The sequence below is a fragment of the Lissotriton helveticus genome, chromosome 4_1, assembly GCF_964261635.1.
Source record: "Lissotriton helveticus chromosome 4_1, aLisHel1.1, whole genome shotgun sequence".
In the NCBI taxonomy this organism is placed as follows: Eukaryota; Metazoa; Chordata; class Amphibia; order Caudata; family Salamandridae; genus Lissotriton; species Lissotriton helveticus.
This window is the reverse complement of record NC_136063.1, coordinates 819,140,556-819,165,683: the sequence shown is the minus strand read 5'-3', so window position 1 is coordinate 819,165,683 and position 25,128 is coordinate 819,140,556. Positions and strand designations below refer to the sequence as shown.

General features: G+C 45.8%; 1 protein-coding gene across 1 annotated transcript in view; it reads right to left on the bottom strand.

Annotated features, from left to right (window-relative positions):
* SMCHD1 (structural maintenance of chromosomes flexible hinge domain containing 1) overlaps positions 1 to 25,128 on the bottom strand; it is a 2,317,253-nt gene that overhangs the window by 2,014,975 nt on the left and 277,150 nt on the right. The window contains exon 10 of the mRNA XM_078687460.1: positions 15,333 to 15,543. Within this exon, the coding sequence (XP_078543586.1) occupies positions 15,333 to 15,543 (211 nt within the window). The remainder of the gene's footprint in view (positions 1 to 15,332; positions 15,544 to 25,128) is intronic.

The window sequence follows — 25,128 nt, the reverse complement described above, 5'->3', positions numbered from 1 at the left end:
ACTACAATTGTGTCCTAGACGTGCGCTTAGACAGGTCCACTGCACCCCCACCCAACGCTCAAGCACATAACACCACGAAGGCTCTCCTCAACTGGGCCCAGCAATGGCGCCTACACGACGTTTGGAGGACTCGCAACCCAGCGACGCGCACATACTCATATTGGTCAGGTGCGCATGCACTACATGTCCGCCTGGACAGATACATGGTTTTCCCCGATCTTCTTCCATTAGTCCTGGACACCCAATACATGGGCCGTACCCACTCAGATCATAATCCTCATACATTAGTCATTGCTTGGGAAGTCCCCCACCCTCCCATTCCCACTTGGCACCTCCAACCAGACCTCTTACTCGACGCGACATTCCGAGACTCCATGCTTACACAATCGGCCCAATACTTCGATCTTAATGCTGGCACAGCGTCCTCTCCCCAAACCGAATGGGATGCTTTCAAAGTAGTGACCCGGGGGCTCTGCCTGGGAACACAAGGGCACATGAGACGCCAACTTGAACGAGACCTGACACGACTGGAATCGGAACTATTAGACCTCGAATGCCCTGTGGGGGAGGATGCGCACACCAGACTGATGGAAGCTAAGGCGAAACACGACAGCCTACTAGACCGTCTGAGAAGTGTCAACTTCGCAGCGCACTCTGCCCGAGTCCATAGACAAGGCGACAGACCAGGCAAACTGTTAACCTGGCTGATCGAACGGGAAGATAGATCAGCCCCAATATCGGCCATACAAGCCGAAGACGGCGAATTGCTACACTCCCAGCGCCAAATACATGAGGCATTCACGGGTCATTACACAGGCCTATATCGCTCTCGGTTGCGAGTCCCACTGACTGCGATCACGGAATATCTCTCCAACATACCTTTACCTACCCTGCCAAAGACACAGCAGGATGACCTCGGAGCACCACTGGATCCCGAGGAACTCCGCGACACCATCTTTAATCTCTCGAATGGCAAGACTCCGGGGCCGGATGGCTTGCCGGCCGAGTTGTATAAGGCCGCCTCAGACATCCTGATCCCACACCTGGTGAAGATGTACTCCGCGGCTGTAGATGACTTCGCCTTACCCCCGACTCTTAATGAGGCGACCCTTGTCTCCTTACTCAAACCTGGCAAAGATAGCACGCGGATGGGCTCTTACCGCCCTCTCGCACTCCTGAATACTGACTACAAAATCCTTGCCTCCGCACTTGCTCGCAGGCTGGCCCCTATGGTTCCTGCGCTGGTGCATCATGACCAGAATGGGTTCGTACCGACGAGACACACATCCCACAACATCCGCCGGCTGTTCCGCTTGCAGGAATACGCCACTAGACAATGGCCACGAGCAGGGTGCCTTGTACTCGACCTGGAGAAGGCGTTTGACTCGGTCGAGTGGCCCTATCTGCGTGCGGTATTGGAGAAGTTCGAGCTGGGGGAGGACTATTTGTCCATGGTCGGCCTCTTATACCGCAAACCCACGGTCCGAGTCCGCACTGGCACGTTGCTCTCTGACCCCATCCGTGTACGAAGAGGCACCAGACAGGGCTGCCCACTGTCACCCCTACTATTCTCCTTAGCAGTAGAGCCCTTGGCCACGACACTCCGGTCACAAGGAAATGACTGGGGCATACTGTTGGCGGATGGCCTGCATGTAGTGTCATTGTATGCTGATGACCTTCTCTTGTACGTCAGGGACCTGAGTAACGTCCCGGAGTCCCTCACTGCCATTTTCGGTACCTTTGAGGAAATGTCGGGATTGCGTGTAAACTGGGCCAAATCGGGGGTTTACTCCTTCAGCCCGAACGTACCCGAATGTGACATACACATCGGAGGTGAGAGGTTGCAGTGGTACCCCAACACGTTCAGATACCTCGGGATACACATCTACCGAGACCCCATAGACATCCTGGAAGGGAACCTGATGAGGGCGATCGCTTCTACCCGAGCACAGGTGGGATTCTGGAACACTTTGCCGCGGAATGTTCCAAGCCGCATAGCCTTAGCAAAATTTATAGTCCTACCACGACTGTTATATTATTTTGCGAATATACCGACGTACGTACCGACCCGGGTGTTCCGAGATCTGGAGCTCATGCTGCGAAACCTAATTTGGAATAAGGGTCGGCCTCGAGTAGCATTGATTAAACTCTACATGCCAACTGAAGAGGGCGGACTAGCGGTTCCCAATATGGAGCTCTACTATCTAGCAGCACAAATGCAGTGGGTGTTCGGCTGGCTGGGTGGTAAGAGCCTGGGCGACACGGCCACAGATACCACAATCTGGTCCCTATTCCAAATTCACGTACTGTTCCATTCACTGACACGGACTCCCCGGTCGCCGCAACTGCTATTCGCGGTGGCACGCAGATGCTTCCTCCGCTGCTTGCGTCTAACACGAGCGACGACACCATATGTGCCGGTATTGCCACTGTTAGGTACTCCGACAGCGGCAGGGGCCCTGACCGCTGTGAGGTTGGATAGCTGGATCACCGCAGAGGTGGAAACGCTGGGCGACCTGTACTCTGACGGCGCCCTCTTGCCCTTTGCAGCCCTCGTAGGGGATACCTCCCTCCCGGCTGGTCAGTTCCTAACTCACGCGTCCCTTGTTCATGCTTTGACAACTGCTTGGGGTGACATGTCCAATGAGCCACCAACACATCATTTCATACAGTACCTTCATGTCATGAGCAACGGCACACACATTATCCACTGGTTAACGCAAGCACTCCTTCTACACACGCACCCGACGACTACACGCCTGAGGGATAAATGGGCGACTGACAGGGGGAGGGACTGGACAGACAAGGAGTGGGCTATGATCCTAGCTGGCCCAGTGAACATTCCCCGCAGCCCTCGCTTCAAAACCATACAGTTTTATATATTGCACCGCGCGTACCTCACCCCGGACAAGATAAATAAGTATTTTTCAGTCACAGACACTGCATGCGGCCGTTGCTCCCTTCTAGGTGCAGACCTCCTCCACATGCTCTGTCTCTGTCCCGCCCTCCAGCAGTACTGGGACGGAGTGACCATGATGCTACGACATTGCACCAAGGAACGAGTACCACACACTTGGGAAGCCTGTGTATTGGGTTTGTACAAGCGCACGAGATTAAATAGGGTCCAGACTAGGTACTGGGATCTTGGCCTTATCACGGCTAAAAGACTACTTACCAAGCGGTTGAAAGCGGCCACACCCCCGCACCTCCGGCACTGGTGTCTGTCGCTGACAAACTGGGCACGGGCTGAGAGCTCCGTCCTGAAGCGGGAAGAGACAGCGGGACTCAGAAAGTTCCCCATCGCACAGCAATGGGAAGACATACTACACTCTTTCCTGCAGAAATGTGTGGAGCAGGGAATTACGTGAGGTATTGTATGTCGCCTCCCCCCACTCCCCGATCCAAATTACTACGCACCATGGATTCTGCACCGTACGCCACCCGCCTGACCAGTATGCACTGCCCACCGTTTGACACGTGCTTAGCTGACTCACACTGACGACTACCTGCCACACTCCCGAACGCGCGCCACCGCACGAGACGCGGCAACGGGAGCCCGGGCACTGCACCGGACAACCGCGCCGAATGAACAATTGGGACACCCCCCCCAATAACGCTACCTCATGGACAGCCTGCATATTTCCAAGCCCCCCCCCGATCTCCCGCCCACCTACCCCATGAGACACGGCTGACACGCTGATTCCGATCCCCCCCTCTCAACGTTATGGCGAATTCTGCCCACACTTACCCCAACCTGCCTCCTATATCACCCATGTTCCTGTTTCATAGTTCGACACAGATTTGGTTTTATCTCCTTTTAGACCATGTCCGTACACATACAACTACTTGATCCATACCATTTTGAATCTCATGGCATCCTCGGATGTGACAGCTAGGACTTAGACACCTCTCCTGGGCGCTGAGATGCAGAGCAATTATACTCCTGGGAATGGGCGCACAAGGCGGTTATGCGCCCCAAACACGCTTCGACACCGCACACCCTCATCACTCGTTCATATGCACCCAATCCCGTCTGCATGTCGACCCACACTGAGACACGTACCAATGACACATGTAAGATATAATGGGTCCGAACGACGCAATTGCTATTGATGAGGGTTGGCTTGGCGCAGCTACCCTGGTTTCGCTGAAAATATAAGTAAAACCCATAGACCACATACTTATATAACACCAAATGTTTGCAAGATTGCAGTGATATGTGACATATAGATATACGCTGCCGGACCCCAGGGTTGTCGGCCTTGAAGCTGTGTACACTTATCCCACCCGAAACAATGTTCATTAACTGCGGCTGGCCCGGCTGGGTTGTAGGCTACAATGCTGTGTATACTGAATGTCGGACAATAAAGGTCTTTTAAAAAAAAAAAAAAAAAAAAAAAAAAAAAGAATAGAAGCTGCCGGGAATACAAATAAAGAGATTTTTAAAATAGTAAAAATATTTGCTTCCCCTAATGCTGTGACTAGGACCTTTTCCCCCTCAGCACTATGGGTGGATCAGATGGCCCTATTCTCTGCTGTCAAAATCAGAAAGATTCAGGACACTTTCCCTAGCTCCCATGGGGCTAACATTCGATATACGGTCCCCTTCCACCTTGACCTTCAGGCGTGCTGCCCACTCTTCACGGAGTTTCCTCCTTTATCATTGGCAACCTCATTAGGCATCCTGAAGAACCTGAAATCAGGTGCTTGTTCTAACCATTGCCTTGCGTCTACTTTAGCAGCAATAGCTCCCTCCATTAATCACTTTGTGAATCAGATTCTGAATACCTCCCTGCAGCAGGGGATGGTCCCCGACCGGTGGAAGAAAGCACACATTCTTCCCCTTTTGAAAAAGCCCAATATGGATCCAGAGCTTCCCATTAATTATAGGCCCATATCCCTTTTGCCTTTCTTTTCCAAAGTACTGGAAAAATATGTTCACTCAGTCACCTCTGCTTTTCTTGAGACTAACAACATTTTGCATCTAAGCCAATCTGGGTTTTTGCCCTAACTTTAGCACCGGAACGGCACTTCTGGAAATTTCAGAATCCATTAAGGACGTCTTGGATAAAGGCGGCAAGGTTATACTGATACTGTTAGATCTTTCAGCAGCCTTTGATACCGTCCCTCACAGCCATCTTCTGAAGAGACTCCAGGAGGCTGGTTTTAGAGGGACGGTTCTCAATTGGTTTGCCTCTTTTTTATCAGGACGTCAACAAACTGTTTGGGCTCCCCCTTTTTCCGCCTTAATCCCCCCCGAAGGTGGGTGTACCTCAGGGCTCGGTGCTTAGTCTAACTTTATTCAATCTGTACATGTCCCCATTGGCTAGTTTAGTTGAGTCACATGGAGTTAAAATAGTGTCGTATGCTGACGACACCCAACTCCTTTTTACATGCGACAAGGACTCAGAGTTTAAGGGGGAAGCAATTAAAGCCTGCCTGTCGGCGGTGTTCTCCTGGCTCCAGTTGAATGAACTTAAATGTAATTCCGATAAGTCGGACATCATCTTCTTTGGTTTCCCACCTAACAACTTACGGTAGTACTGGTGGCCTCAAGACATGCACCCTCCCGCCAACCCGGTGTCATCCTTAAAAAACCTTGGTGCTAAACTGGACAGCTCTCTGAGTATGAAGCCACGGGTTCAGACTGTGGCCGGTCAGTGCTTTGGCTTTTTGAAAATGCTTAAACAGTTTCTTCCATTACTTTCGATCCCTCACAGGAAAATTGTGGTCCAGGCCTTGATTGGTTCTAGGCTGAACTACGTAAACATTCTTTATCTGGGTCTTCCAGAGTATCTGCTTACCAGTCTTCAAGTTGTGCAAAATGCTGCGGCCAGGGCCGTTCTATCTCTTGGCTTCAGGACCTGGATGTCTGCTCACTTGAATTATCTCCACTGGCTCCCGATCCGTAAGCGGATACAGTTTAAGGCCTTGGTGCTGGCTTTCAAGGCCTTACATGGGTGTGGTGCCTTTTACTTGAGGAAGAGAGTTCAATTTTATCATCCACTACGCTCTCTTCCTTGCGCTTCATTGGCGCTAGTCTGTATTCCGGTGGTGAGATTTTCTCGAATTGGTGGCCGCTCCTTCCAGCTGAGAGTGGCAAAACAATGGAATGATCTGCCACTTGCTGTGAGACTTCTTCAGGATCTCCTTGCCTTCAGAAAAGCCCTAAAAACATGGCTCTTTCAGCAATAACGTAACACTTTGCGCTCTGCACACTTTCCTTTCCTGTCTAGTTCAGTCACACTCACCCAGCGCCGGGACACTCAGTAGAGTAACTGTGCGCTTTATAGAACCCCAGATAATATAACATAACAATTGACCCAGACTTCCACGTGGCTGTGGTGTTCTTACAGTGCGTACGTGCAGTTTGCACATTATTGGCTTTCCCCTGCGCAGTTCATGGCGTACACTGCACTGGAGCACAACCATGTTGCTCTTTGCTCACTCCAGAAAGTGCTCTGCTTGGTGCCTAGAGCCTGCAGACAGACACCTGTGCCTGGCGTGACCTCCACCGATAGGCAAGCTTGGATTCTCTCTTTGCCCCTCAGTTTCGCTCATTAGCCACCCCTCGCTACTCATTAAGATTGATGCTGGCACTACATCTAGGATGCGTGCTCTTCAGCTGACTACTATGGGGGCGATGCACCTGGAGGGCCTCTTTGTGACTCCACAACAATCCCTTCAGTGGCCTGAGGGGACTCCACTGGACACTTTTACATATTACCAACTGTGAGCAGTGTTTCAAGCACTTCAGGACTCCTTTTCTGCAGCCCCTTCCACGTATCAAGTCCTAGAGCAGACTCTCACAACACCCATCTTAGTGCAGATTAGACACGAGGCTATATGCAGAGGTGCATGGAGCCTATTCGGTGCGCATTCCCCATGCCATACAGGAGTGGGAGGAGGATCTTGATGTCACTTTTATGGCTGAACAGTGCAAGTACTGCTGCCCTCAATCTGGAGTCCTCTTCCAAAACAATAGACTATGCTTGGTTCACTTAAAGTTCCTGCACCGCTTATACCAAACCCTGGAGAAACTGCATAGAATGAGCCTGCTCGAGGATGGGCAATGCTCGGTATCTAGTGCACACTTCCTCCACCTCGAGTGGGACTGTCCCGAAGTGCAGCAATTCTGACTAGAGGTGTTCAACACTATTGAGAACACTGTTGTGTGCGGGCTGGAGCCCTAGCCCCAAGTTGCGTTACTGATTTATGTCAAGGATGTCCCACCTGAAGCGCGTTAATTGACAGCAATGCTTCTGTTACGTGCGAAGCGCCTGTTTGCTATGCATTGGGGGAGGGGGCTGAAGCCACATGAGGCAGAGTGGCTATGGATGTGGATTATTTCCAGGAACAGTGCCTGTATGGACTTGAGGCCTGTGAGATCCCTACCCAAGGATATTTGGTCCCCCTTTGAGCCCTATTTGCATGTGCGAGCTACGGAGAGCAGAGACGTGCCTGCTGCGGCAAAGGGTTAACCGTCTGGTGGCACGGTCCCATTGATATCTGATAAGTCTTACTGCATTGGAACAATGCACATGCAAACAATGGCGCATGCGCTCCTGACCCCTTCACACGGTCTTATACTTGAAGGAGATTAGCTGAGTGGCCTCGCCCACCCCCACTTTCTTCTTATAGCTCACTTCCATATCCCCCATTCTCTTAGTCTTGACGGGCACAGGCACGTCAAACCCACATATCAGTAATGTGGTAACTTTCTTGGTTTAATGCTTTCTGGATGTAGATGTACTCTGCCTTCGCCTGTATTTTTCTTTCTTCTGAAAAAAAAACAACCTTGAGAGAAAGAGCTCAGTTAAGAGAGTTGGCAGGAAGGAGATGGTCAGTAATGAATCTACAGTTCGATAGAGTCTCTACAAGAAAAGGCGTTACAAAAGGTAAGTAACTTGCTCTCCTTGAAGAGACTTCTAAGCGCAGATTCCTTTCCCTAAAATACATACTAAAACAATAATCTTACTGGAGGAGTGACTGCAAATTGACTCAACTCAAAAGGTCCTGCAGGACCGAGCATGCAAAATGACCATCTAGACGGGCCTGACTGTACAGGCAACAGTGCTTCGTTAACATATGGCGCAACACCCACATACCCGCCTGGCATATGTCCAGGAAAGGCAACGCAAGTGCCAAAACAGAAGCAGCAGACTTGCCACTGGTGGAGTAAGCCCTCAAGCTGTCTGGAGGCTGCTTTTTTGCTAATGTATGGCAGATTTTAATGTAGAGTACAATCCCTTGAGAGATGGTCCTTTTCTTCACTGCCTCTCCAATCTTTGCTACTGTGAATCCAATAAAAAGCTGACTGTCCAGCCGGTGTTCTTTGGTGGTATAAATATTATAACTAGGAACTTTCTTTGGAGCGAAGAGATAAAGCCTCTCTCCTCATCTTCAGAGGGGTAAGGTGGAACAAATCACGTCGAAGGGATGATGCACCGATCAACATAGGGGTCAACACCTTCGAAAGTAAGAAGACACGTGTCCGAAGAACCAGTTTGTCCAGGTAGACAAACTGGTATACAGCAAGTGAGTGTTAAGAGTCTGAAGTTCACTCACCCTCTGTGCTGATGTAATTGCAACCAAGAAGACCATCTTAAGAGTCAGAAGTCTGAGAGCACAGCTGTGCATGGGTTGAAAGGAAAAACACGGCAGATAGGTCAAACCCAAATTCAAATCCCACTTGGGCATAATGAAAGGGGAAGGTGGAAACGTGCTGCAAACCTTTCGAGAAACTAATCACAAGTGAGTTAAATAAGGAGAGCTAATCTGGCAAATGAAGAAAGGCCAAGATAACTGAAAAATACCTCTTAACAGTGCCCAGAGCAAGCCTTGTTGGGCCAAAGACAACATAAACAGTAACACTTCAGACAATTTGGCATGAAGTGGGTCAACATGCTTAGCCTAACACCAAGCCACAACCATGTCCCAACGGCAGGTGAATACAGATTTCATTGAGGGACGCCTGACTGACAAAATGACATCAACAATCTCTGGAGGAAGATCGAAAACACCAAGGTGTTGTCACTCAATCTCCAAGCATGAGGGTGGAGAGTGCACAGGTTCAGATGCATGGCCCTGCTTCTGCGACAGGAGATTCACCCGAAGAGCCAGGCTGATCGGAGGACCGGCTTTCAACACCTCAGCTCAAATATATTGATGTGGAGCCAGTACTCCGCCGGAGACCAGAGACCTCTGATCTCCACCTCGCCCAGGTGGAGACCCCATCCCAGAATCGATGAATTTGTCAAACTGTCAAATCTGGGTGGAGAAGGAAGAGGGGTCCACCACTGCAAATCTTTTGCAGTCTCCTCCGAAATCTGGACCCAATCAGAGAGATTCCCCTTGGGTTGTGCCCATAGGATTTTCAGATCCCACTACAGAGCCTGCATTTGCCAACTGATGTGCTTCACCAGTAGGACACAGGAGGCCATAAGACCCAGCAGCTTCAGAGTCAGCCTCACTGAAATCCAGGAAAAGGCTGAAACATCGGGTTCATAGTCCAAATATCCTGCACTCTCTATGACGAATGGTACGGTACTGCATTACATCCAGAACCGCTCTGATGAAAGTGAGCATCTGAGTAGGAGCCAAGTGTGACTTCGTCATGTTGATAGTTAATCTAAACAAATGTAGAAGGTTCGCCTTGGTCTGGAACTGGACGACAACTTCCTGGGGCGAGGCCAACTCCAGCAGCTAGTCTTCGAGGTAGGGAAAGACTGGGAACCCCAACCTCAGAAGGTGTGCTACCACCATCACTTTCGTGTACACCCAAGGAGCACTGGTGAGGCTAAAAGGAGAGCACAGAGAAATGAAAATGAGTCTGGTCAATCATGAGCTGCAGTTAACATCTGTGACCCTGCAAGACAGGGCTATGAAGGACAGGGTCCTGCAGATCCATTGTTACAATCCAGTCCCCAGGGTCTAGGGCAGAAAGAACCTGGGCAAGGATGAACATTTTGAATATGTCCATCCTCATAACGCACTGAGTGGCCAAAGGTCTTGGTTAGGGTGGCGGCCTCTGTCCTTTTCCAACAGCAGAAAGTAGCAACCAAAACCTACTTCTGGCATCGGCACAAAAGAGCCTGCACTTCATGATGTAACGAGGACAGGAGGTCCTCCGACAGCTGCTGCACTGACAGTGGCATAGGAGGTGAGGCTTCTCAGAATTGAAGGGCATAACCCTGCCAAACAATCTGGAGCATCCATTTGGCTGAGGTGACAGCCTGCTCCTCCGGTAGAAAGTGTCAGATCCTGCCTTTAACCGGATAGCAGTGTGTCTCTGAGAGGACACTAAAGACATTTGCAGGGCGAGACAGCTGTTGGGTTGGAGGACTGAACTGCATGGTACCCCTGGTGTCCACAGGATTGGTGAGAACCTTGTCCCCGGGCCTCAAAAAGTCTGGGAAGCCTGCATGACCTGTGGATATGGTTGGTATTGTGGACAAGACTGAAATCCCCTACTATAGCCACATAAGTGGTGAAAGGAAGAGTGTGGTTTTGCGGGGTAGTGGATAAGCCCAAAGATCAAGCTGTGAATCTGCTATCCTTAATGCGGTGGACCGGTTTAACACATGGGTCAGCCATGGGGCTGAATCCTCTGGCAAACCTCTTTTCTCTAAGGCTCACCGGCTCTCTCCCTCCCAGCCCTAGTGCTCTCTTGCTTTAAAGGAGATGAAACTGGGCTGTAAGAAGCTGGACGTCAGTGGAGGACGGCCTATTGTCCTGCTGCTAAAACCGAGCTGCGTGCAGCACAGAGACTTTACTATGCAGCGGTCAGGGAAGCGAAGAATGTTTACTATACTGACAGAATATTGAAGACCAATAATAATGGAAAAGAGATTTTCTCTATTGTTAAAAGCTTCATGTCACCTTGTGCGGAGGCTAATGCCACTCCAGCCTCGGCTGGATGGTGTGAGGTGCTATCTGAATTTTTTATTCATAAAATACAAATAATCCAAGAAGGCATGGATCTATCAGTGCCTTTGCAGAACCCCCTCCCAGTTCCTTCCCGCTGTATCCCCCTTACCACATCATTCTCGCAGTTTTCTCCGGCTGTAGAGTCTGACGTTCTATCTATTTTGAAATCTCTTAAGACAGGATCGCCCTCTGACCCGTGTCCGGCTAGAGTTCTAGCAGGAGTGGCAGAGGTTGTTTGCACAGAGGTAACGGCCATTGTCAACTGGTCACTTCAGGCGGCGACTGTACCGGGTCAGTGGAAACAAGCCAAGCTTCTACCTTAACTTAAGAAGCCGACGGCGGACCCCGCTGTCCCTGCCAACTATCGCCCTATTTCTTTGTTACCGGCACTGCCGAAGGTCTGCGAGAAGGTAGTCTTTCGCCAATTAGACGTCTTTGTGGAATCCTCGGGGGCTTTACATCCGGCCCAGTCAGGCTTTAGAACATCTTATAGCACTGAGACAGCTCTGGTGGAAATGGAAGAGGCTATCAGGGAGTGCTTGGATGGAGGCGACAGAGCGGCTCTGATTTTATTGGACCTCTCTGCCGCCTTCGACACCGTTCCTCACCAGCTTCTCCTTTCTTGCCTTTCTGCCATTGGCATTTCGGGTGCTGTGCATTCCTGGCTGCAGTCCTTTTTGGACACCCGTACCCAGCATGTCTGGATACCTCCTTTCTCATCCTCGGCCAGGGAGGTCATAACGGGAGTCCCCCAGGGCTCGACCTTGAGCCCTTTGCTCTTCAACATCTATCTGACTCCTCTGATCTCACTGGCTGAAGAGCTGGGGGCCAAAATTATGGCCTATGCTGACGACACCCAGTTTTTATTTACCTGTAACAGACCCGTTCTGTGCACAGATGTTGCGCAGAACTGTCTCTCCGCCGTGTTCACATGGCTTGCGCAGTCCAAGCTAAATTGCAATGAGGGGAAATCAGAAGTCCTCCTATATGGCCAATTTCCGCCTAACTTTGTGGAGGCCCTGTGGCCTGCGGATTTTCCCCGGCCACTGTCTGAGGGAGGCCCGGTAAAAAATTTGGGGGTTTGGTTCGGGGAAGACCTCCGATTCTCTGATCACATCATGCGACTCACTGGTGTCTGTTTTGGCACACTTAAGTCTCTCAGTCGTTTTTTTCCTCTGCTCCCTCGCCAGCTAAGGAAATGGTGGCCCGGGCACTTATCGTGTCTCGATTAGATTATGCTAATGCGCTTTTTCTGAGCATTCCTGGCTACCTAATGAACAAACTCCAACTGATTCAAAATGCGGTGGCCAGACTCTTATTTAATCTCTAAGAGAAACAGCATAAGGGCACGCCTCCGTGACCTCCACTGGCTACCTGTGGCCCAGAGGGTGCAGTTTAAGGCCCTTACCTTAGCACACAGAGCCTTGAATGATTCAGGACCCTCCTATATTAGGAAACGAGTGTCCTTCTATACTCCCCATCGCTCTTTGCGTTCTGCCTTGCGCCGTCTGATGGCCACCCCCCGCTTTCGACGCTCCAGACTAGGGGGCCAGTCACTCTCGGTCAAGGTTGCAGTGCTTTGGAACAGTCTCCCAGCTGCCTTACGCCACACGTAGGATCTCAGTGTTTTTAAGAAACTTCTTAAAACCCACCTTTTCAAACAAGTTTTTACTTAAGTTTCCCTCTCACACGCACGAGTCAGTTTCACGCCAGGATACTCCAGAGTAGGTGTGCGCGTTATAAGTCTCTTATAACATAACATAACACTCCAGCTCTACATCCGCCTTGCTAGCGGACAGGTTAGAGTTATCAAAGGGCATGCCTATAAGACTGGCTTGGACATGCCCGAAACGTTTGACGACAGCAATATGTGCAGTATGCGACATTACCCAGTACTGGCTTTTTATCCTTTTTATCCAAGAGCCATATGAAATACTAGACTTCATAGTTTCCTTGTATGATTCTAAATATGTACTTAGCAATAGGAAAACAGATAAAAAGACTGAGGGAGTTGCACATATAACATGGGTCCACCTGCCAGGTATGTTTCAGTGATGAATAAAGGAAAACAACTGCAAGCAACCACAAGGTTTTACACTGTGCAAGATGCAAGATTCATGGACCTGGTGAATATCTATGTTAGGCATCCATCACGAAATGACTCACTCAAAGGTGATTAGTTGAGCTATTAAACTTTATCTGAGCTCAATATTAAATATAAGTAACCACAATAGTTTCTGCAGGAGTACTGAATATGAGTTCAGATGCTCCAGCAAGTCATCCTTCGGTTACAGTACAGCTTGTGCCATGTGAGTGTGTGCGAGACTGAATGCGAGTGTGTGAGTGTATGTATGTGTATGAGACTGAATAAGTGTGTGTGCGAGACTGAATGTGAGTGTGTGTGTGTGTGTGTGTGTGTATGTGTGCGAGACTGAATGCACATGTATGTGTGACTGAATGTAAGTGTGTGTGAAACTGACTGGGAGTGAGTGTGTGAGACTGAATGTAAGAATATGTGTGCATGACTGAATGTGAGAATATTTGTGTACAAGACCGAATGTGAGCGCGAGAGCGAATGTGTGCTCGTTAGCTACCACAACAGTCTGGTAGAAAACATCTGTGGATTAATGCATCCATTGTCAACATGTCTGTAATGTGAAGGTGGCAGGTTTCAGCTCCAATGGCACCACTCAGTCTTTAATCAATGTGATATAATCAATAAGTTTAAGCATAATTAATACTTGTTATTTACGTCCGCAGTTCAGACAAATTGTTAATTGAGCTATATTAGAGAGTACATTATCAATTATCACAAGGGCCTCAAATCTGGTTTACATAAACTGTGCAGAGAAATAATTTGCACCTGGGCTCTACTTGGCACCACATAAAATACTGAGAGTTTCTGCTGATTTGAGGTGGGAAGTGATGTTTTCAGGCAGCAAAAAGTAATATGTGTATGTTGTCTTCAAAGAGAAAACAAACATTCCCTTTTTTAAATTTATTTTTTCAGTTCTGACCAATGATATTCTAGCTGTATGCTTCTAAATACCCTCAATGCTGTACTAATATTAACCAAATATATGTGAATTGCTATTCATGGGACTTGTTTGCATGCTGGAGCTCCTTTGATTAAAACTTTTCTAAGCAATATGATATTAACAATAGGTTAGGTCACGCTGGGTGCAAGCGTGACTAGCCCATTCTTGTAGAATATAGATATACAGAGAAAAAATGTTTTAACCAAACTTCTTCAGAGAACCCCCTAGCAACCTCCACCGCAGCAAAGTTGCTTTTAAAATGATATTCAATTGTAAGCACAATTACTCACCCAGTGCGTGGAGAAGTGTGGCTCAGGGGTAAGAGGCGGCAGACCCGGAAGCTGAGATCGGTCCTGGACCAGGGTTCAATTCCCCGCCTCGGCGGGTCTTGGGCTAAAAATTCCACGGACTCGATAATTCTCGCCCCGGTGCCTCCTCGACTCACGGGTTCACACTCTGCGACTCTGGGCAATAGCTTGCTTAATCTCCACAACGGCCCCTCGCGGCGGGATGCCTGACTTTCACCTTGTGGACACCCTGCCGGGGTTTCTCACAGGGGAATACCAGGACGGGTTCCCTAAGCAAGCGCCAGGATGCCCTTTGGGTGACAGGTTTGCGCTATATAAGTACACCTACATTTACATTTACATTTACAAATGTACCATTTGCCTCAACCGGTCTTAACATGTAATTAGAGAAGAGGCCTCAAAGACTCTTTTAAAATTTGTATTTAGTTTTTCTCCAATATTTTATTTTATGTAACTGGCCCAATAAGCTTTAAAAAAATACTATTTGCTTATGCTGTAAAATAACCTTCAACTGCTATCGGATTTTGACCAAGGTAATTACTTAATGTGCTGTGCAACGCACTATTTTCTTTCATGTTAAATACCATTTAATTAGGGATACCTTCCAAACTCATTCATGTAAAAGCTTTCCAATTGGATCTAGTAATGAGCCGTGGGTCTGAGCCAAAGTGCTATCAAGTGCACATTTTTGTGACGTTCTGAATCTTGTTGCTTCTCCCATGTTCTCTCTAAGTCTTAAGCTCTTTTACACAACAGTTCCCATCCACTGCTCTCGAAAATGCTCGAATGTTTCCACGACTATCCTTTTCAGAGAACCACCTGATTCCCTTGATAAGAATTTTCTCAGCCCGCCCACTTTCCATTAAATCCCAAACTGAGAATTGAATTCCACGTTATGCCTAAGAATGAACACATACTTCCAGCCAGTCATTTGTGAGAAAATAATACCAGAGAGGCTGAAAGGAAATGGAGGGGTGTTTTACAATAGAGGGTAAATTACTGTTTTATACTCACTCTGTTTTCAAACAAAATATAGTTAGTAAAGGGAACAACTTACTCGAAGGAAAACATGGATCCTCAGGGTAGGTTTCAGTGTAATAAAGAAAAGGATGATAGCGGATGATGCCTTCAACAACGCCATCCCCATCAACCAGCGCCTTAAACTCAAAGCTGTCCGCCGCTGTTCGTATGTACAATGTCTGCATGTCGTCTTGAATCTCTCTCAGGTTGACAATCCGAGGAACCTTTCCCTTTTCATACATGGTTATCTAAAGGAGCCAATCAAAATAAATTATGCAACAGACAACGCTGTGACATGTTCATTCGTCTAAGAAAACGTATTAACAGAAATAGTTTAGATGTATTGGAGATTTATGCAAAGTTTTCTACCAAAAGGACTAAATAGCGTGTAAAGATAAACTAGACCCTTGCTCTAATATTTTTAAAGTCAACAACAAAGAATGACATTTTATAGACCTTTTTGCTATTCATGACTCTAGAATAATGGCATGGTTTGATTAGTGCTACAAAGTAGTAGTAAAAAAAAAAAATTATGCGAAGTATTCAGGTTTTTTTTTAATGCGAGCTTGCTAGTTTTCTATAGTAAGTACAAGGCCCTTTCGGACACCACTGCACTTTTCACACAGTTATAAAGGGAGTTAAACCGAGGTGAAAAAAAATTAACATTTACAGGCATGTAAAGTGAGAGAAAATTAACAAAAATTATCAAGATTGGTAGGGAAACAATAATATAGTGACAACAAATATGGTGGATGTTTGAGAGGAAAAAAAGAAAAAATAAAGAGGCCACGAGCAGAACAGCTACTAATGAATAGCCTGTCTCCAGAAATCAATAATACATATGCATAATGCGATATGGTTATGAAAACCCAGTTGGTCCCAGTGAGAGGGGCAATTAAGGGAGAAGCGATATTTCTTAGGTCAGGGGATGAGAGTCACTGTATGGTTCAAAAAAAGTTTGCAAATGCTTACGTAATTAATACTTTAACATTGTACAAGCTGCTCCAAGGATACGGGAGCGCTTGCGATAAAATATTGCAGAAGAAAATGTGAGAAATAGAATTGTGACATTCAAGTGCGGGGAAGGAGAAACATATCAATCCTACAGTTTTATTTTTATTTTAGAATGTTGTCCCCTTTCATTTCCATTAGAGCTCTGGATCCGAGTAAAAGTCTGGATGTTGGGATGATGTGGAACTTAAGAGTCCATTCAGGGCCAGGAGAGTTCGTATCTATTATTTTAAAATCAGAACTAATAAATGAAGAGTGCTGAGGCGGCCGATCGAACAGATCAGCTTTCAGACCTTTTGTGAAGCACTTAAATTCTGGCTCAGCTTTGGATTCGGTACAGTTCTTCGCCTATGTACCTGGACTCTGCCGTAAGGCTTTAGGAGGACTGGTGGGTGATAAGACCAGCCGTGATCACAATAAATTTCCGATGGTAAGTGATGTGCCAGTATTTGTGGATTACCAGGTTCTTTTCCCCCATTAGGCACTGTGGGTGGCACAGAGGAATTCAAATGAGGTAATTTCATTCGGTGGTCAAAAGTCTTGCTTTAAATGCTACTTTGATATTGGAGTGATTCCAAATGTAGGATTCTTTAGGAGTATCTGCATCTAATATGCTTATTTTGGATCCTAGTGTAGATTAAATAAAGGTAATCTGGGTCTGCCATCCAAGGCTCTGGTTTACTGAACTGAGCAATCAGTACTGAAGAGAGGGTGATTTTCCAGAAGAGGAAGAGCTGTAAATTGACGCGCTGATTGACCACACTGACTTGGGGAACAAAGGACATCTTTGAATCAAATAGGATTTCCAGGTCGTGGACATTTTTGTGTGGTGCATGGTTGCATACAAAGGATGGAGTATCATTCGAAAAGGAATGAGTTTGAATTGGGTCTATTCTTCTTCATGAACGTACTTTTTGCAGCATTCAAACACAGTAATCTCTCTTACATCACACAGAAACCGTAAGCCAAGCATGGAGTGATCAAAGTCCTATTTATCAGCTAATTTATGGCTAGAAAGTAATTGTGGTGTTTTCAGTGTTCATTTGTAGGTTCACAGGATTGCTGCTCAAGAAGTTGCACTAGGGGGCATTCATACACATTAAAGAGAAAGCATGGTACATTATGCAGCTTTTGTTAACTAAGGACTGCTTGCCTGCAGTAAAAAAAAAATCCTGAAAAAAATGATCGGAGGTGCCATAGAAGCGCAAGAGCTGCCGAGCTTCTGTTTTAATCTAAGGACATCAGGAGTTCCTCTCAGCTACTGGTAAGGGCTGTTTCAGTGCAATCGGCTAGCCTGAACTCAAACTCATGGTTGTGTAAGAAGTGGTTTAGTTACAAAGTCCGTTGGAGCTGTTGTGTGATTTCCTTTACCACTAAGCTGTGTGAAAGGCAAGCTGGATATTGTGGCTAGCTGATCATGATCTTTGAACTGATGAGGATTTTCAAATAGGCATACTAGGTTAGAGTGCCCAGTACGTTTCTGTGGAGAACTGAAGCGTTTTATGAGGACACAAGGTGAATTTAACTGAAGGAAGGGATTTCTCACACGTGGCTGTATGTGTTTCTGCAAACTGGTTAGATGCTTTTTTAAGAACCAGATCTTTCTTGGTCAATGTATGAAAGGAATTGAGCTGGAGCACAATTTGGTGTTAGGGTAAAGGCATCAGAGCGGTAGAAAAAATTACTAGATTTTTGTGACTTCAGATGAGAAAAATAACAGAAGATCTTCGCAGTGTTGGTTACTCACATATGGGGCATTTTTCCTATGACTCTTGCACTGAACCTTGCCCTACTCCACCTATGATTTTCCCCACTGGTGTTTTCAAGGTTTTCACAATTCCTTCAGGTATCCCACATCACTTCGTTTTAGGACTAACTATTGGTTGGTTTATTTTAATTCAGGGCAAGGCAAGATCCAGCATAGTTAATGTAACATTTAGGTAGAATGTTTTCAAGCAGTGATTCAGGGTCAAAGGAATTTGATGTTATTACTTTCATTCAAATTCTTTATTTCGGCATGAATGCCATAAAAGAGTCACAGCACAATTCATTACATTAATATAAACATTTTTGTCAAAAGGTTTTAAAACATCAGTAAAAATACATTTCTTAATACAAATAAAACTAAGCACAACCGTTTGGATATACCAAATATCCCCCTATAATTACTAGGGCACATTCTAATTCTGTTTTTAAGGATATACTTCATTTATAGCTGTTGGCCCTTTTTTTTCCTTAGGAAAAAGATTGAGTGTAAGAATCGACTAACACTAAATATTATTGTTTGATTTGTATTAGTTTTAAGTATTCTCAGGGCCTGGTTGCATGATCTCAGGCCTAACAATAGGCATAGTGGTTTAATCCATCTTATTCTAGCCAATACATAGGCAGGGCAAAAAAAGAAGATGTGAATCTCGTTTTCAATCTGGCTACAGTCACACATGGCACAAATTTCGTCAGCCTCCTGGGATGGAGCATTGGACCTCCTTGACCAACGTGCTAAGGTTGTTTTGGTCAAAAGATTACCATATCTTAATTTTAAGAATAGAGTTTTAGCAAGTGGGGGCTCTATCTCATCTAGAAAAGTCTCAAATAGTGGCTCATCCTTGAAGCTGAGAAAATTTGTTACCAAGGTTCCAGCAGCCGAAGCATTTGTTGCCATGTTAACCATGAAACTCCAAAAGGCCCTTTTTAGTGTTAGTTTTGGGTTGGACGGTAGGTGTTCTGGATTCTCCCAGAAGTGTTTTAAACCTATTTTGGTAAGCCAAATTTTAACATGTTTTAACCATGGGATAGTTGTTGAATTATCAAACCCCATGATTTCTTTTAGACCATCCCTGTAATCCTGCAATTCAGGCACCCGCCACAATCTAACCCATAACATCAGTGGGCAGATTATGGTGTAATGGTCAGTTCTTTTAACATTTAGATCCAATTCAAGAGGCACTAAGGGAGTGCCTCTTGGGACCCTTACCAGACTTCTCATGAAGTTATTGTCCAGAAAACGAAAAGTTTCTTTTGACCCTGGCCCCCAGATTTCTGCGCCGTACAACGCTGCTGGTTGAACCTTGAATTTAAAAAGCTCAACTACCGGAGACACTGCTTTACTAGTACTCAAACTTTGTTTCCTAAGAATTGGCTTTACATTCTGAGTGAATGCCAGTTTACTTGTTTCCATTTGGGCTCTCCAAGAGAAATTAGAGTCTAAAGTAACCCCCAAATAAGAAAAATGTGAGACCGATTCTAATTTAACACCGTTCAGTGTTAAACATCCTTTGTCAGTTTTTGGTGGATTAAGGGTCATACATTTTGTCTTTTTCCCATTTATCTCCAGTCCTTTCTTGCTACAATAATCACTAAAGGAATTAAGTAGTGCCTGGAGACCTTTCTTAGTTTGGGAAATCAGGATAGTGTCGTCTGCAAACAATAGTGATGTTACCCTTTCTACAATCAACAAACAATTATTTAAGGGTTCAGAGGGAAGTATTTAAAGACCCGGGCACAGTTATAACCCCCCAATACAAGTACTAAGAAACAACGAATAACTGTGGGTCTAGTGATACATTCAGAACATGCTGTGTATAGCTGGCTATGTGTCTGCTGTTACTGATTAAGTAAAGGACAGACTGGACAATCAACCACTGTGAAAAATGTCCATCAGTTACTCATTTTCGGGCTCCCAGTACATCATTTGGTCTACTCCACAGTAGTATGTCCACCACTCTATCCCCGTAGATGTATATCGGAGAAGTATAGTGGTGGATGGATGTCTGGTAGGTTTTTTTGTAAATATTTGTGAGTAACGGAAAGCAGTGCATAAAAAATAAGTGCGAAGGGGAAAATATAAGTATAAGATTAGATAGTGCATACAAACATTACTTTATTCTAAGGTCATGCACCTCCAATGTTAAAAACAACAATAGTGCAAAAAAGTCAGATGATTCAAACAAATAACTTCTGACTGGGCTATCTGGTCGACATGTTTCTGCGGGTAAAGGTCATAAATTGAACCAACCGCTTCCTCAGGACCCATAAACTTAATTGCTACTGCAAAACGTGATAATGTGTAAAAACAAACAGGACATTTGTGAACAGAAAAAAGTGTCACCTGTACACTTCCATTTTCCTCCTATGAAAGTCCGGTTGAAATAAAGCCAGCATGTCAACATGTAATGAAATATAAACAATAATAACACCTTCATTAGTAAGGGCTATACAAGCGATTTGCTATCATCATATCAATACTGTATCTGGGTCAAATGACCCTAGTATGAATCACATTGTAAGTAGAATCAATGCCTCACCTTAATTTGTAAGGGGAATTGCCTCACCTCACCTGGCAAACAGCTCAGGAAAATGAAGCCCCGCTCTAAAAATGCAGAAAATTTATACAAAGATCAATATTAAAAAACCTGTGTCGGGTCAAGGCAGAAACAAACCAGTGGGATGCTCGGAGGCAAGCCACTGGGGGTCAATTGTCTTATCATTCCAAAGAATAGTTCCAAAATGGTGGGCCGCATGGTTAATTACAATCATGTCAGGCATCAGATGTAAAGAATAGCCAAAAATTACATTTTGCTATTATTCCTAGCTGTCTGCCCTTTGCCTGTTAAGCCAGTTTGAAAACAAAGCGCAACCAAGTCTAATTTGTGGGCATTCAGGTCTAGCGTCTGCGGCCAGAAGATAGAAAAATATATATATGCTTCACTGGACGCGCGCTGTGAGGCGCTGAATCTCGGCGCGCTTGATATACAACCGCTCGTCACAAGCTGAGCCTAAGTGTAACATACAGACGCGCTCCGATTCATTAAAGAGCATCTCGTCTATATCACTAGTGAGTTAAAACTCGTCTAGTCCATACCACTAATGAGTTAAAACGTTGCCCCTCCTGCGCCCTCACCTCTCCGTCGGTACTTCAAACAGTCAGCCGAGCTGTTTGGGGAGGTGCCGACGGGGGGGAGCGAACGTTACCTTATTGGTTCTAGGCCGATGACGAGGGTCACGTGGACGGCACCAGAAACTACCCGAGAGGATGGGAAATGTAGTCAATCCGCCTAGCGCATGCGTGCTCTGGCGCGCAGCAGAAACTACACAAGCACATGGGAAATGTAGTTGATGTGCGACCACAACTCATCTTGTGATAATAGAACTACAAAAAGAAGGTAAATGTAGTTCAAAATCACCACGAATACACAAGTCAGTGTATTAAGATTTTAGCGCGTGTGAAATATGTAAGTGCTCAGGGGGATACTGAACCTGACCAAAACCATGGAAAGTGGTTTAATGCAAGACTCCCACGTGCAATGTAATTGTAGAACTACAATCAGTCGGGAAATGTAGTTCCGGACCACCGCACATAAGCGGGTCAGTGTATAAAGTATAATATAATTTAATTACAGATGGTATAGCAGCGCGTATCAAATATATAAGCGCTCTAGATGATGCTAATCATAATGGAAAGAATGTCATCAGTATTTCCTTAGCGGAAGACTATAGTGTCTCAAATCTCACACCGAGCACCCTCAGGACTCAGATAACTGCATAACACTGTCCCTGTGGGAAGGAGACAGTGCGCAGATAATGTAGATTCAGGGCTTATGCTTAAACCTCAGGATTCCAGCAGGAGGCCAGTCAGTCAAGTGCCTTCGCAGTCAAACCAGTATTCTTGTGGTAATAATAGGGGAGCATTACTAAAGGGTCATCCACGGGATGTCTTCATTAAGCCCGCCTTTGTCGCAGTTGAGCTTATACACCCATTTCTGCTCGATCTTGAACAAGTATCTTGAAGTATCTGTAATGTGCATGGGAATATTGGGTTGTTCCAGAACGGTCCATTCAAAGTCCGTAGGCTTATGCCCCACTTGGATGAAATGATTCGTCAGTCTGGTTCGTTCCTATGTCGATCGTGGAGGAGTGTTTAGTCTGTGGGCACGCAGCGCAGTTGCCACACGGGTGATGTCCTGTCACAGGACATCACCCGTGTGGCAACTGCGCTGCGTGAGTGGGAACAAAAGCGGTTCACAAACTGCAACAGCAGCAATCTCATCTACCTTATCACGTGTCCATGCTCACTGAGATATGTCGGCATGACTACTCGGAAGATCAGAACGAGGATCTCTGAACATAAGAGTACGATAAGATGTAAAAAACAATCAACCAGACTGACGAATCATTTCATCCAAGTGGGGCATAAGCCTACGGACTTTGAATGGACCGTTCTGGAACAACCCAATATTCCCATGCACATTACAGATACTTCAAGATACTTGTTCAAGATCGAGCAGAAATGGGTGTATAAGCTCAACTGCGACAAAGGCGGGCTTAATGAAGACATCCCGTGGATGACCCTTTAGTAATGCTCCCCTATTATTACCACAAGAATACTGGTTTGACTGCGAAGGCACTTGACTGACTGGCCTCCTGCTGGAATCCTGAGGTTTAAGCATAAGCCCTGAATCTACATTATCTGCGCACTGTCTCCTTCCCACAGGGACAGTGTTATGCAGTTATCTGAGTCCTGAGGGTGCTCGGTGTGAGATTTGAGACACTATAGTCTTCCGCTAAGGAAATACTGATGACATTCTTTCCATTATGATTAGCATCATCTAGAGCGCTTATATATTTGATACGCGCTGCTATACCATCTGTAATTAAATTATATTATACTTTATACACTGACCCGCTTATGTGCGGTGGTCCGGAACTACATTTCCCGACTGATTGTAGTTCTACAATTACATTGCACGTGGGAGTCTTGCATTAAACCACTTTCCATGGTTTTGGTCAGGTTCAGTATCCCCCTGAGCACTTACATATTTCACACGCGCTAAAATCTTAATACACTGACTTGTGTATTCGTGGTGATTTTGAACTACATTTACCTTCTTTTTGTAGTTCTATTATCACAAGATGAGTTGTGGTCGCACATCAACTACATTTCCCATGTGCTTGTGTAGTTTCTGCTGCGCGCCAGAGCACGCATGCGCTAGGCGGATTGACTACATTTCCCATCCTCTCGGGTAGTTTCTGGTGCCGTCCACGTGACCCTCGTCATCGGCCTAGAACCAATAAGGTAACGTTCGCTCCCCCCCGTCGGCACCTCCCCAAACAGCTCGGCTGACTGTTTGAAGTACCGACGGAGAGGTGAGGGCGCAGGAGGGGCAACGTTTTAACTCATTAGTGGTATGGACTAGACGAGTTTTAACTCACTAGTGATATAGACGAGATGCTCTTTAATGAATCGGAGCGCGTCTGTATGTTACACTTAGGCTCAGCTTGTGACGAGCGGTTGTATATCAAGCGCGCCGAGATTCAGCGCCTCACAGCGCGCGTCCAGTGAAGCATATATATATTTTTCTATCTTCTGGCCGCAGACGCTAGACCTGAATGCCCACAAATTAGACTTGGTTGCGCTTTATTTTCAAACTGGCTTAACAGGCAAAGGGCAGACAGCTAGGAATAATAGCAAAATGTAATTTTTGGCTATTCTTTACATCTGATGCCTGACATGATTGTAATTAACCATGCGGCCCACCATTTTGGAACTATTCTTTGGAATGATAAGACAATTGACCCCCAGTGGCTTGCCTCCGAGCATCCCACTGGTTTGTTTCTGCCTTGACCCGACACAGGTTTTTTAATATTGATCTTTGTATAAATTTTCTGCATTTTTAGAGCGGGGCTTCATTTTCCTGAGCTGTTTGCCAGGTGAGGTGAGGCAATTCCCCTTACAAATTAAGGTGAGGCATTGATTCTACTTACAATGTGATTCATACTAGGGTCATTTGACCCAGATACAGTATTGATATGATGATAGCAAATCGCTTGTATAGCCCTTACTAATGAAGGTGTTATTATTGTTTATATTTCATTACATGTTGACATGCTGGCTTTATTTCAACCGGACTTTCATAGGAGGAAAATGGAAGTGTACAGGTGACACTTTTTTCTGTTCACAAATGTCCTGTTTGTTTTTACACATTATCACGTTTTGCAGTAGCAATTAAGTTTATGGGTCCTGAGGAAGCGGTTGGTTCAATTTATGACCTTTACCCGCAGAAACATGTCGACCAGATAGCCCAGTCAGAAGTTATTTGTTTGAATCATCTGACTTTTTTGCACTATTGTTGTTTTTAACATTGGAGGTGCATGACCTTAGAATAAAGTAATGTTTGTATGCACTATCTAATCTTATACTTATATTTTCCCCTTCGCACTTATTTTTTATGCACTGCTTTCCGTTACTCACAAATATTTACAAAAAAACCTACCAGACATCCATCCACCACTATACTTCTCCGATATACATCTACGGGGATAGAGTGGTGGACATACTACTGTGGAGTAGACCAAATGATGTACTGGGAGCCCGAAAATGAGTAACTGATGGACATTTTTCACAGTGGTTGATTGTCCAGTCTGTCCTTTACTTAATCAGTAACAGCAGACACATAGCCAGCTATACACAGCATGTTCTGAATGTATCACTAGACCCACAGTTATTCGATGTTACCCTTTCTCCATTCAATTTTGGTGAATCGTTTATACATCCCTCTAGATATGTAGGGATGTCGTTCACGAAAAGGGAAAAAAGTGTAGGGGCCATTACGCAACCTTGGCGAACGCCACGCTCGATAGGAATTTTTTGGGTCAGTTCCCCACTTGGGCCCCATCGGATTTTCGCAAAATTCCCTTCGTGCAGTTCTTTTATCTGGACCAATAGGCTATTTGGCAACCCTACGACACTCAGTGTTTTCCATAAAAGATTGCGCAGCACTAAATCGAACGCTGCTCTCAGATCGACGAAAGCAACGTATAGGTGT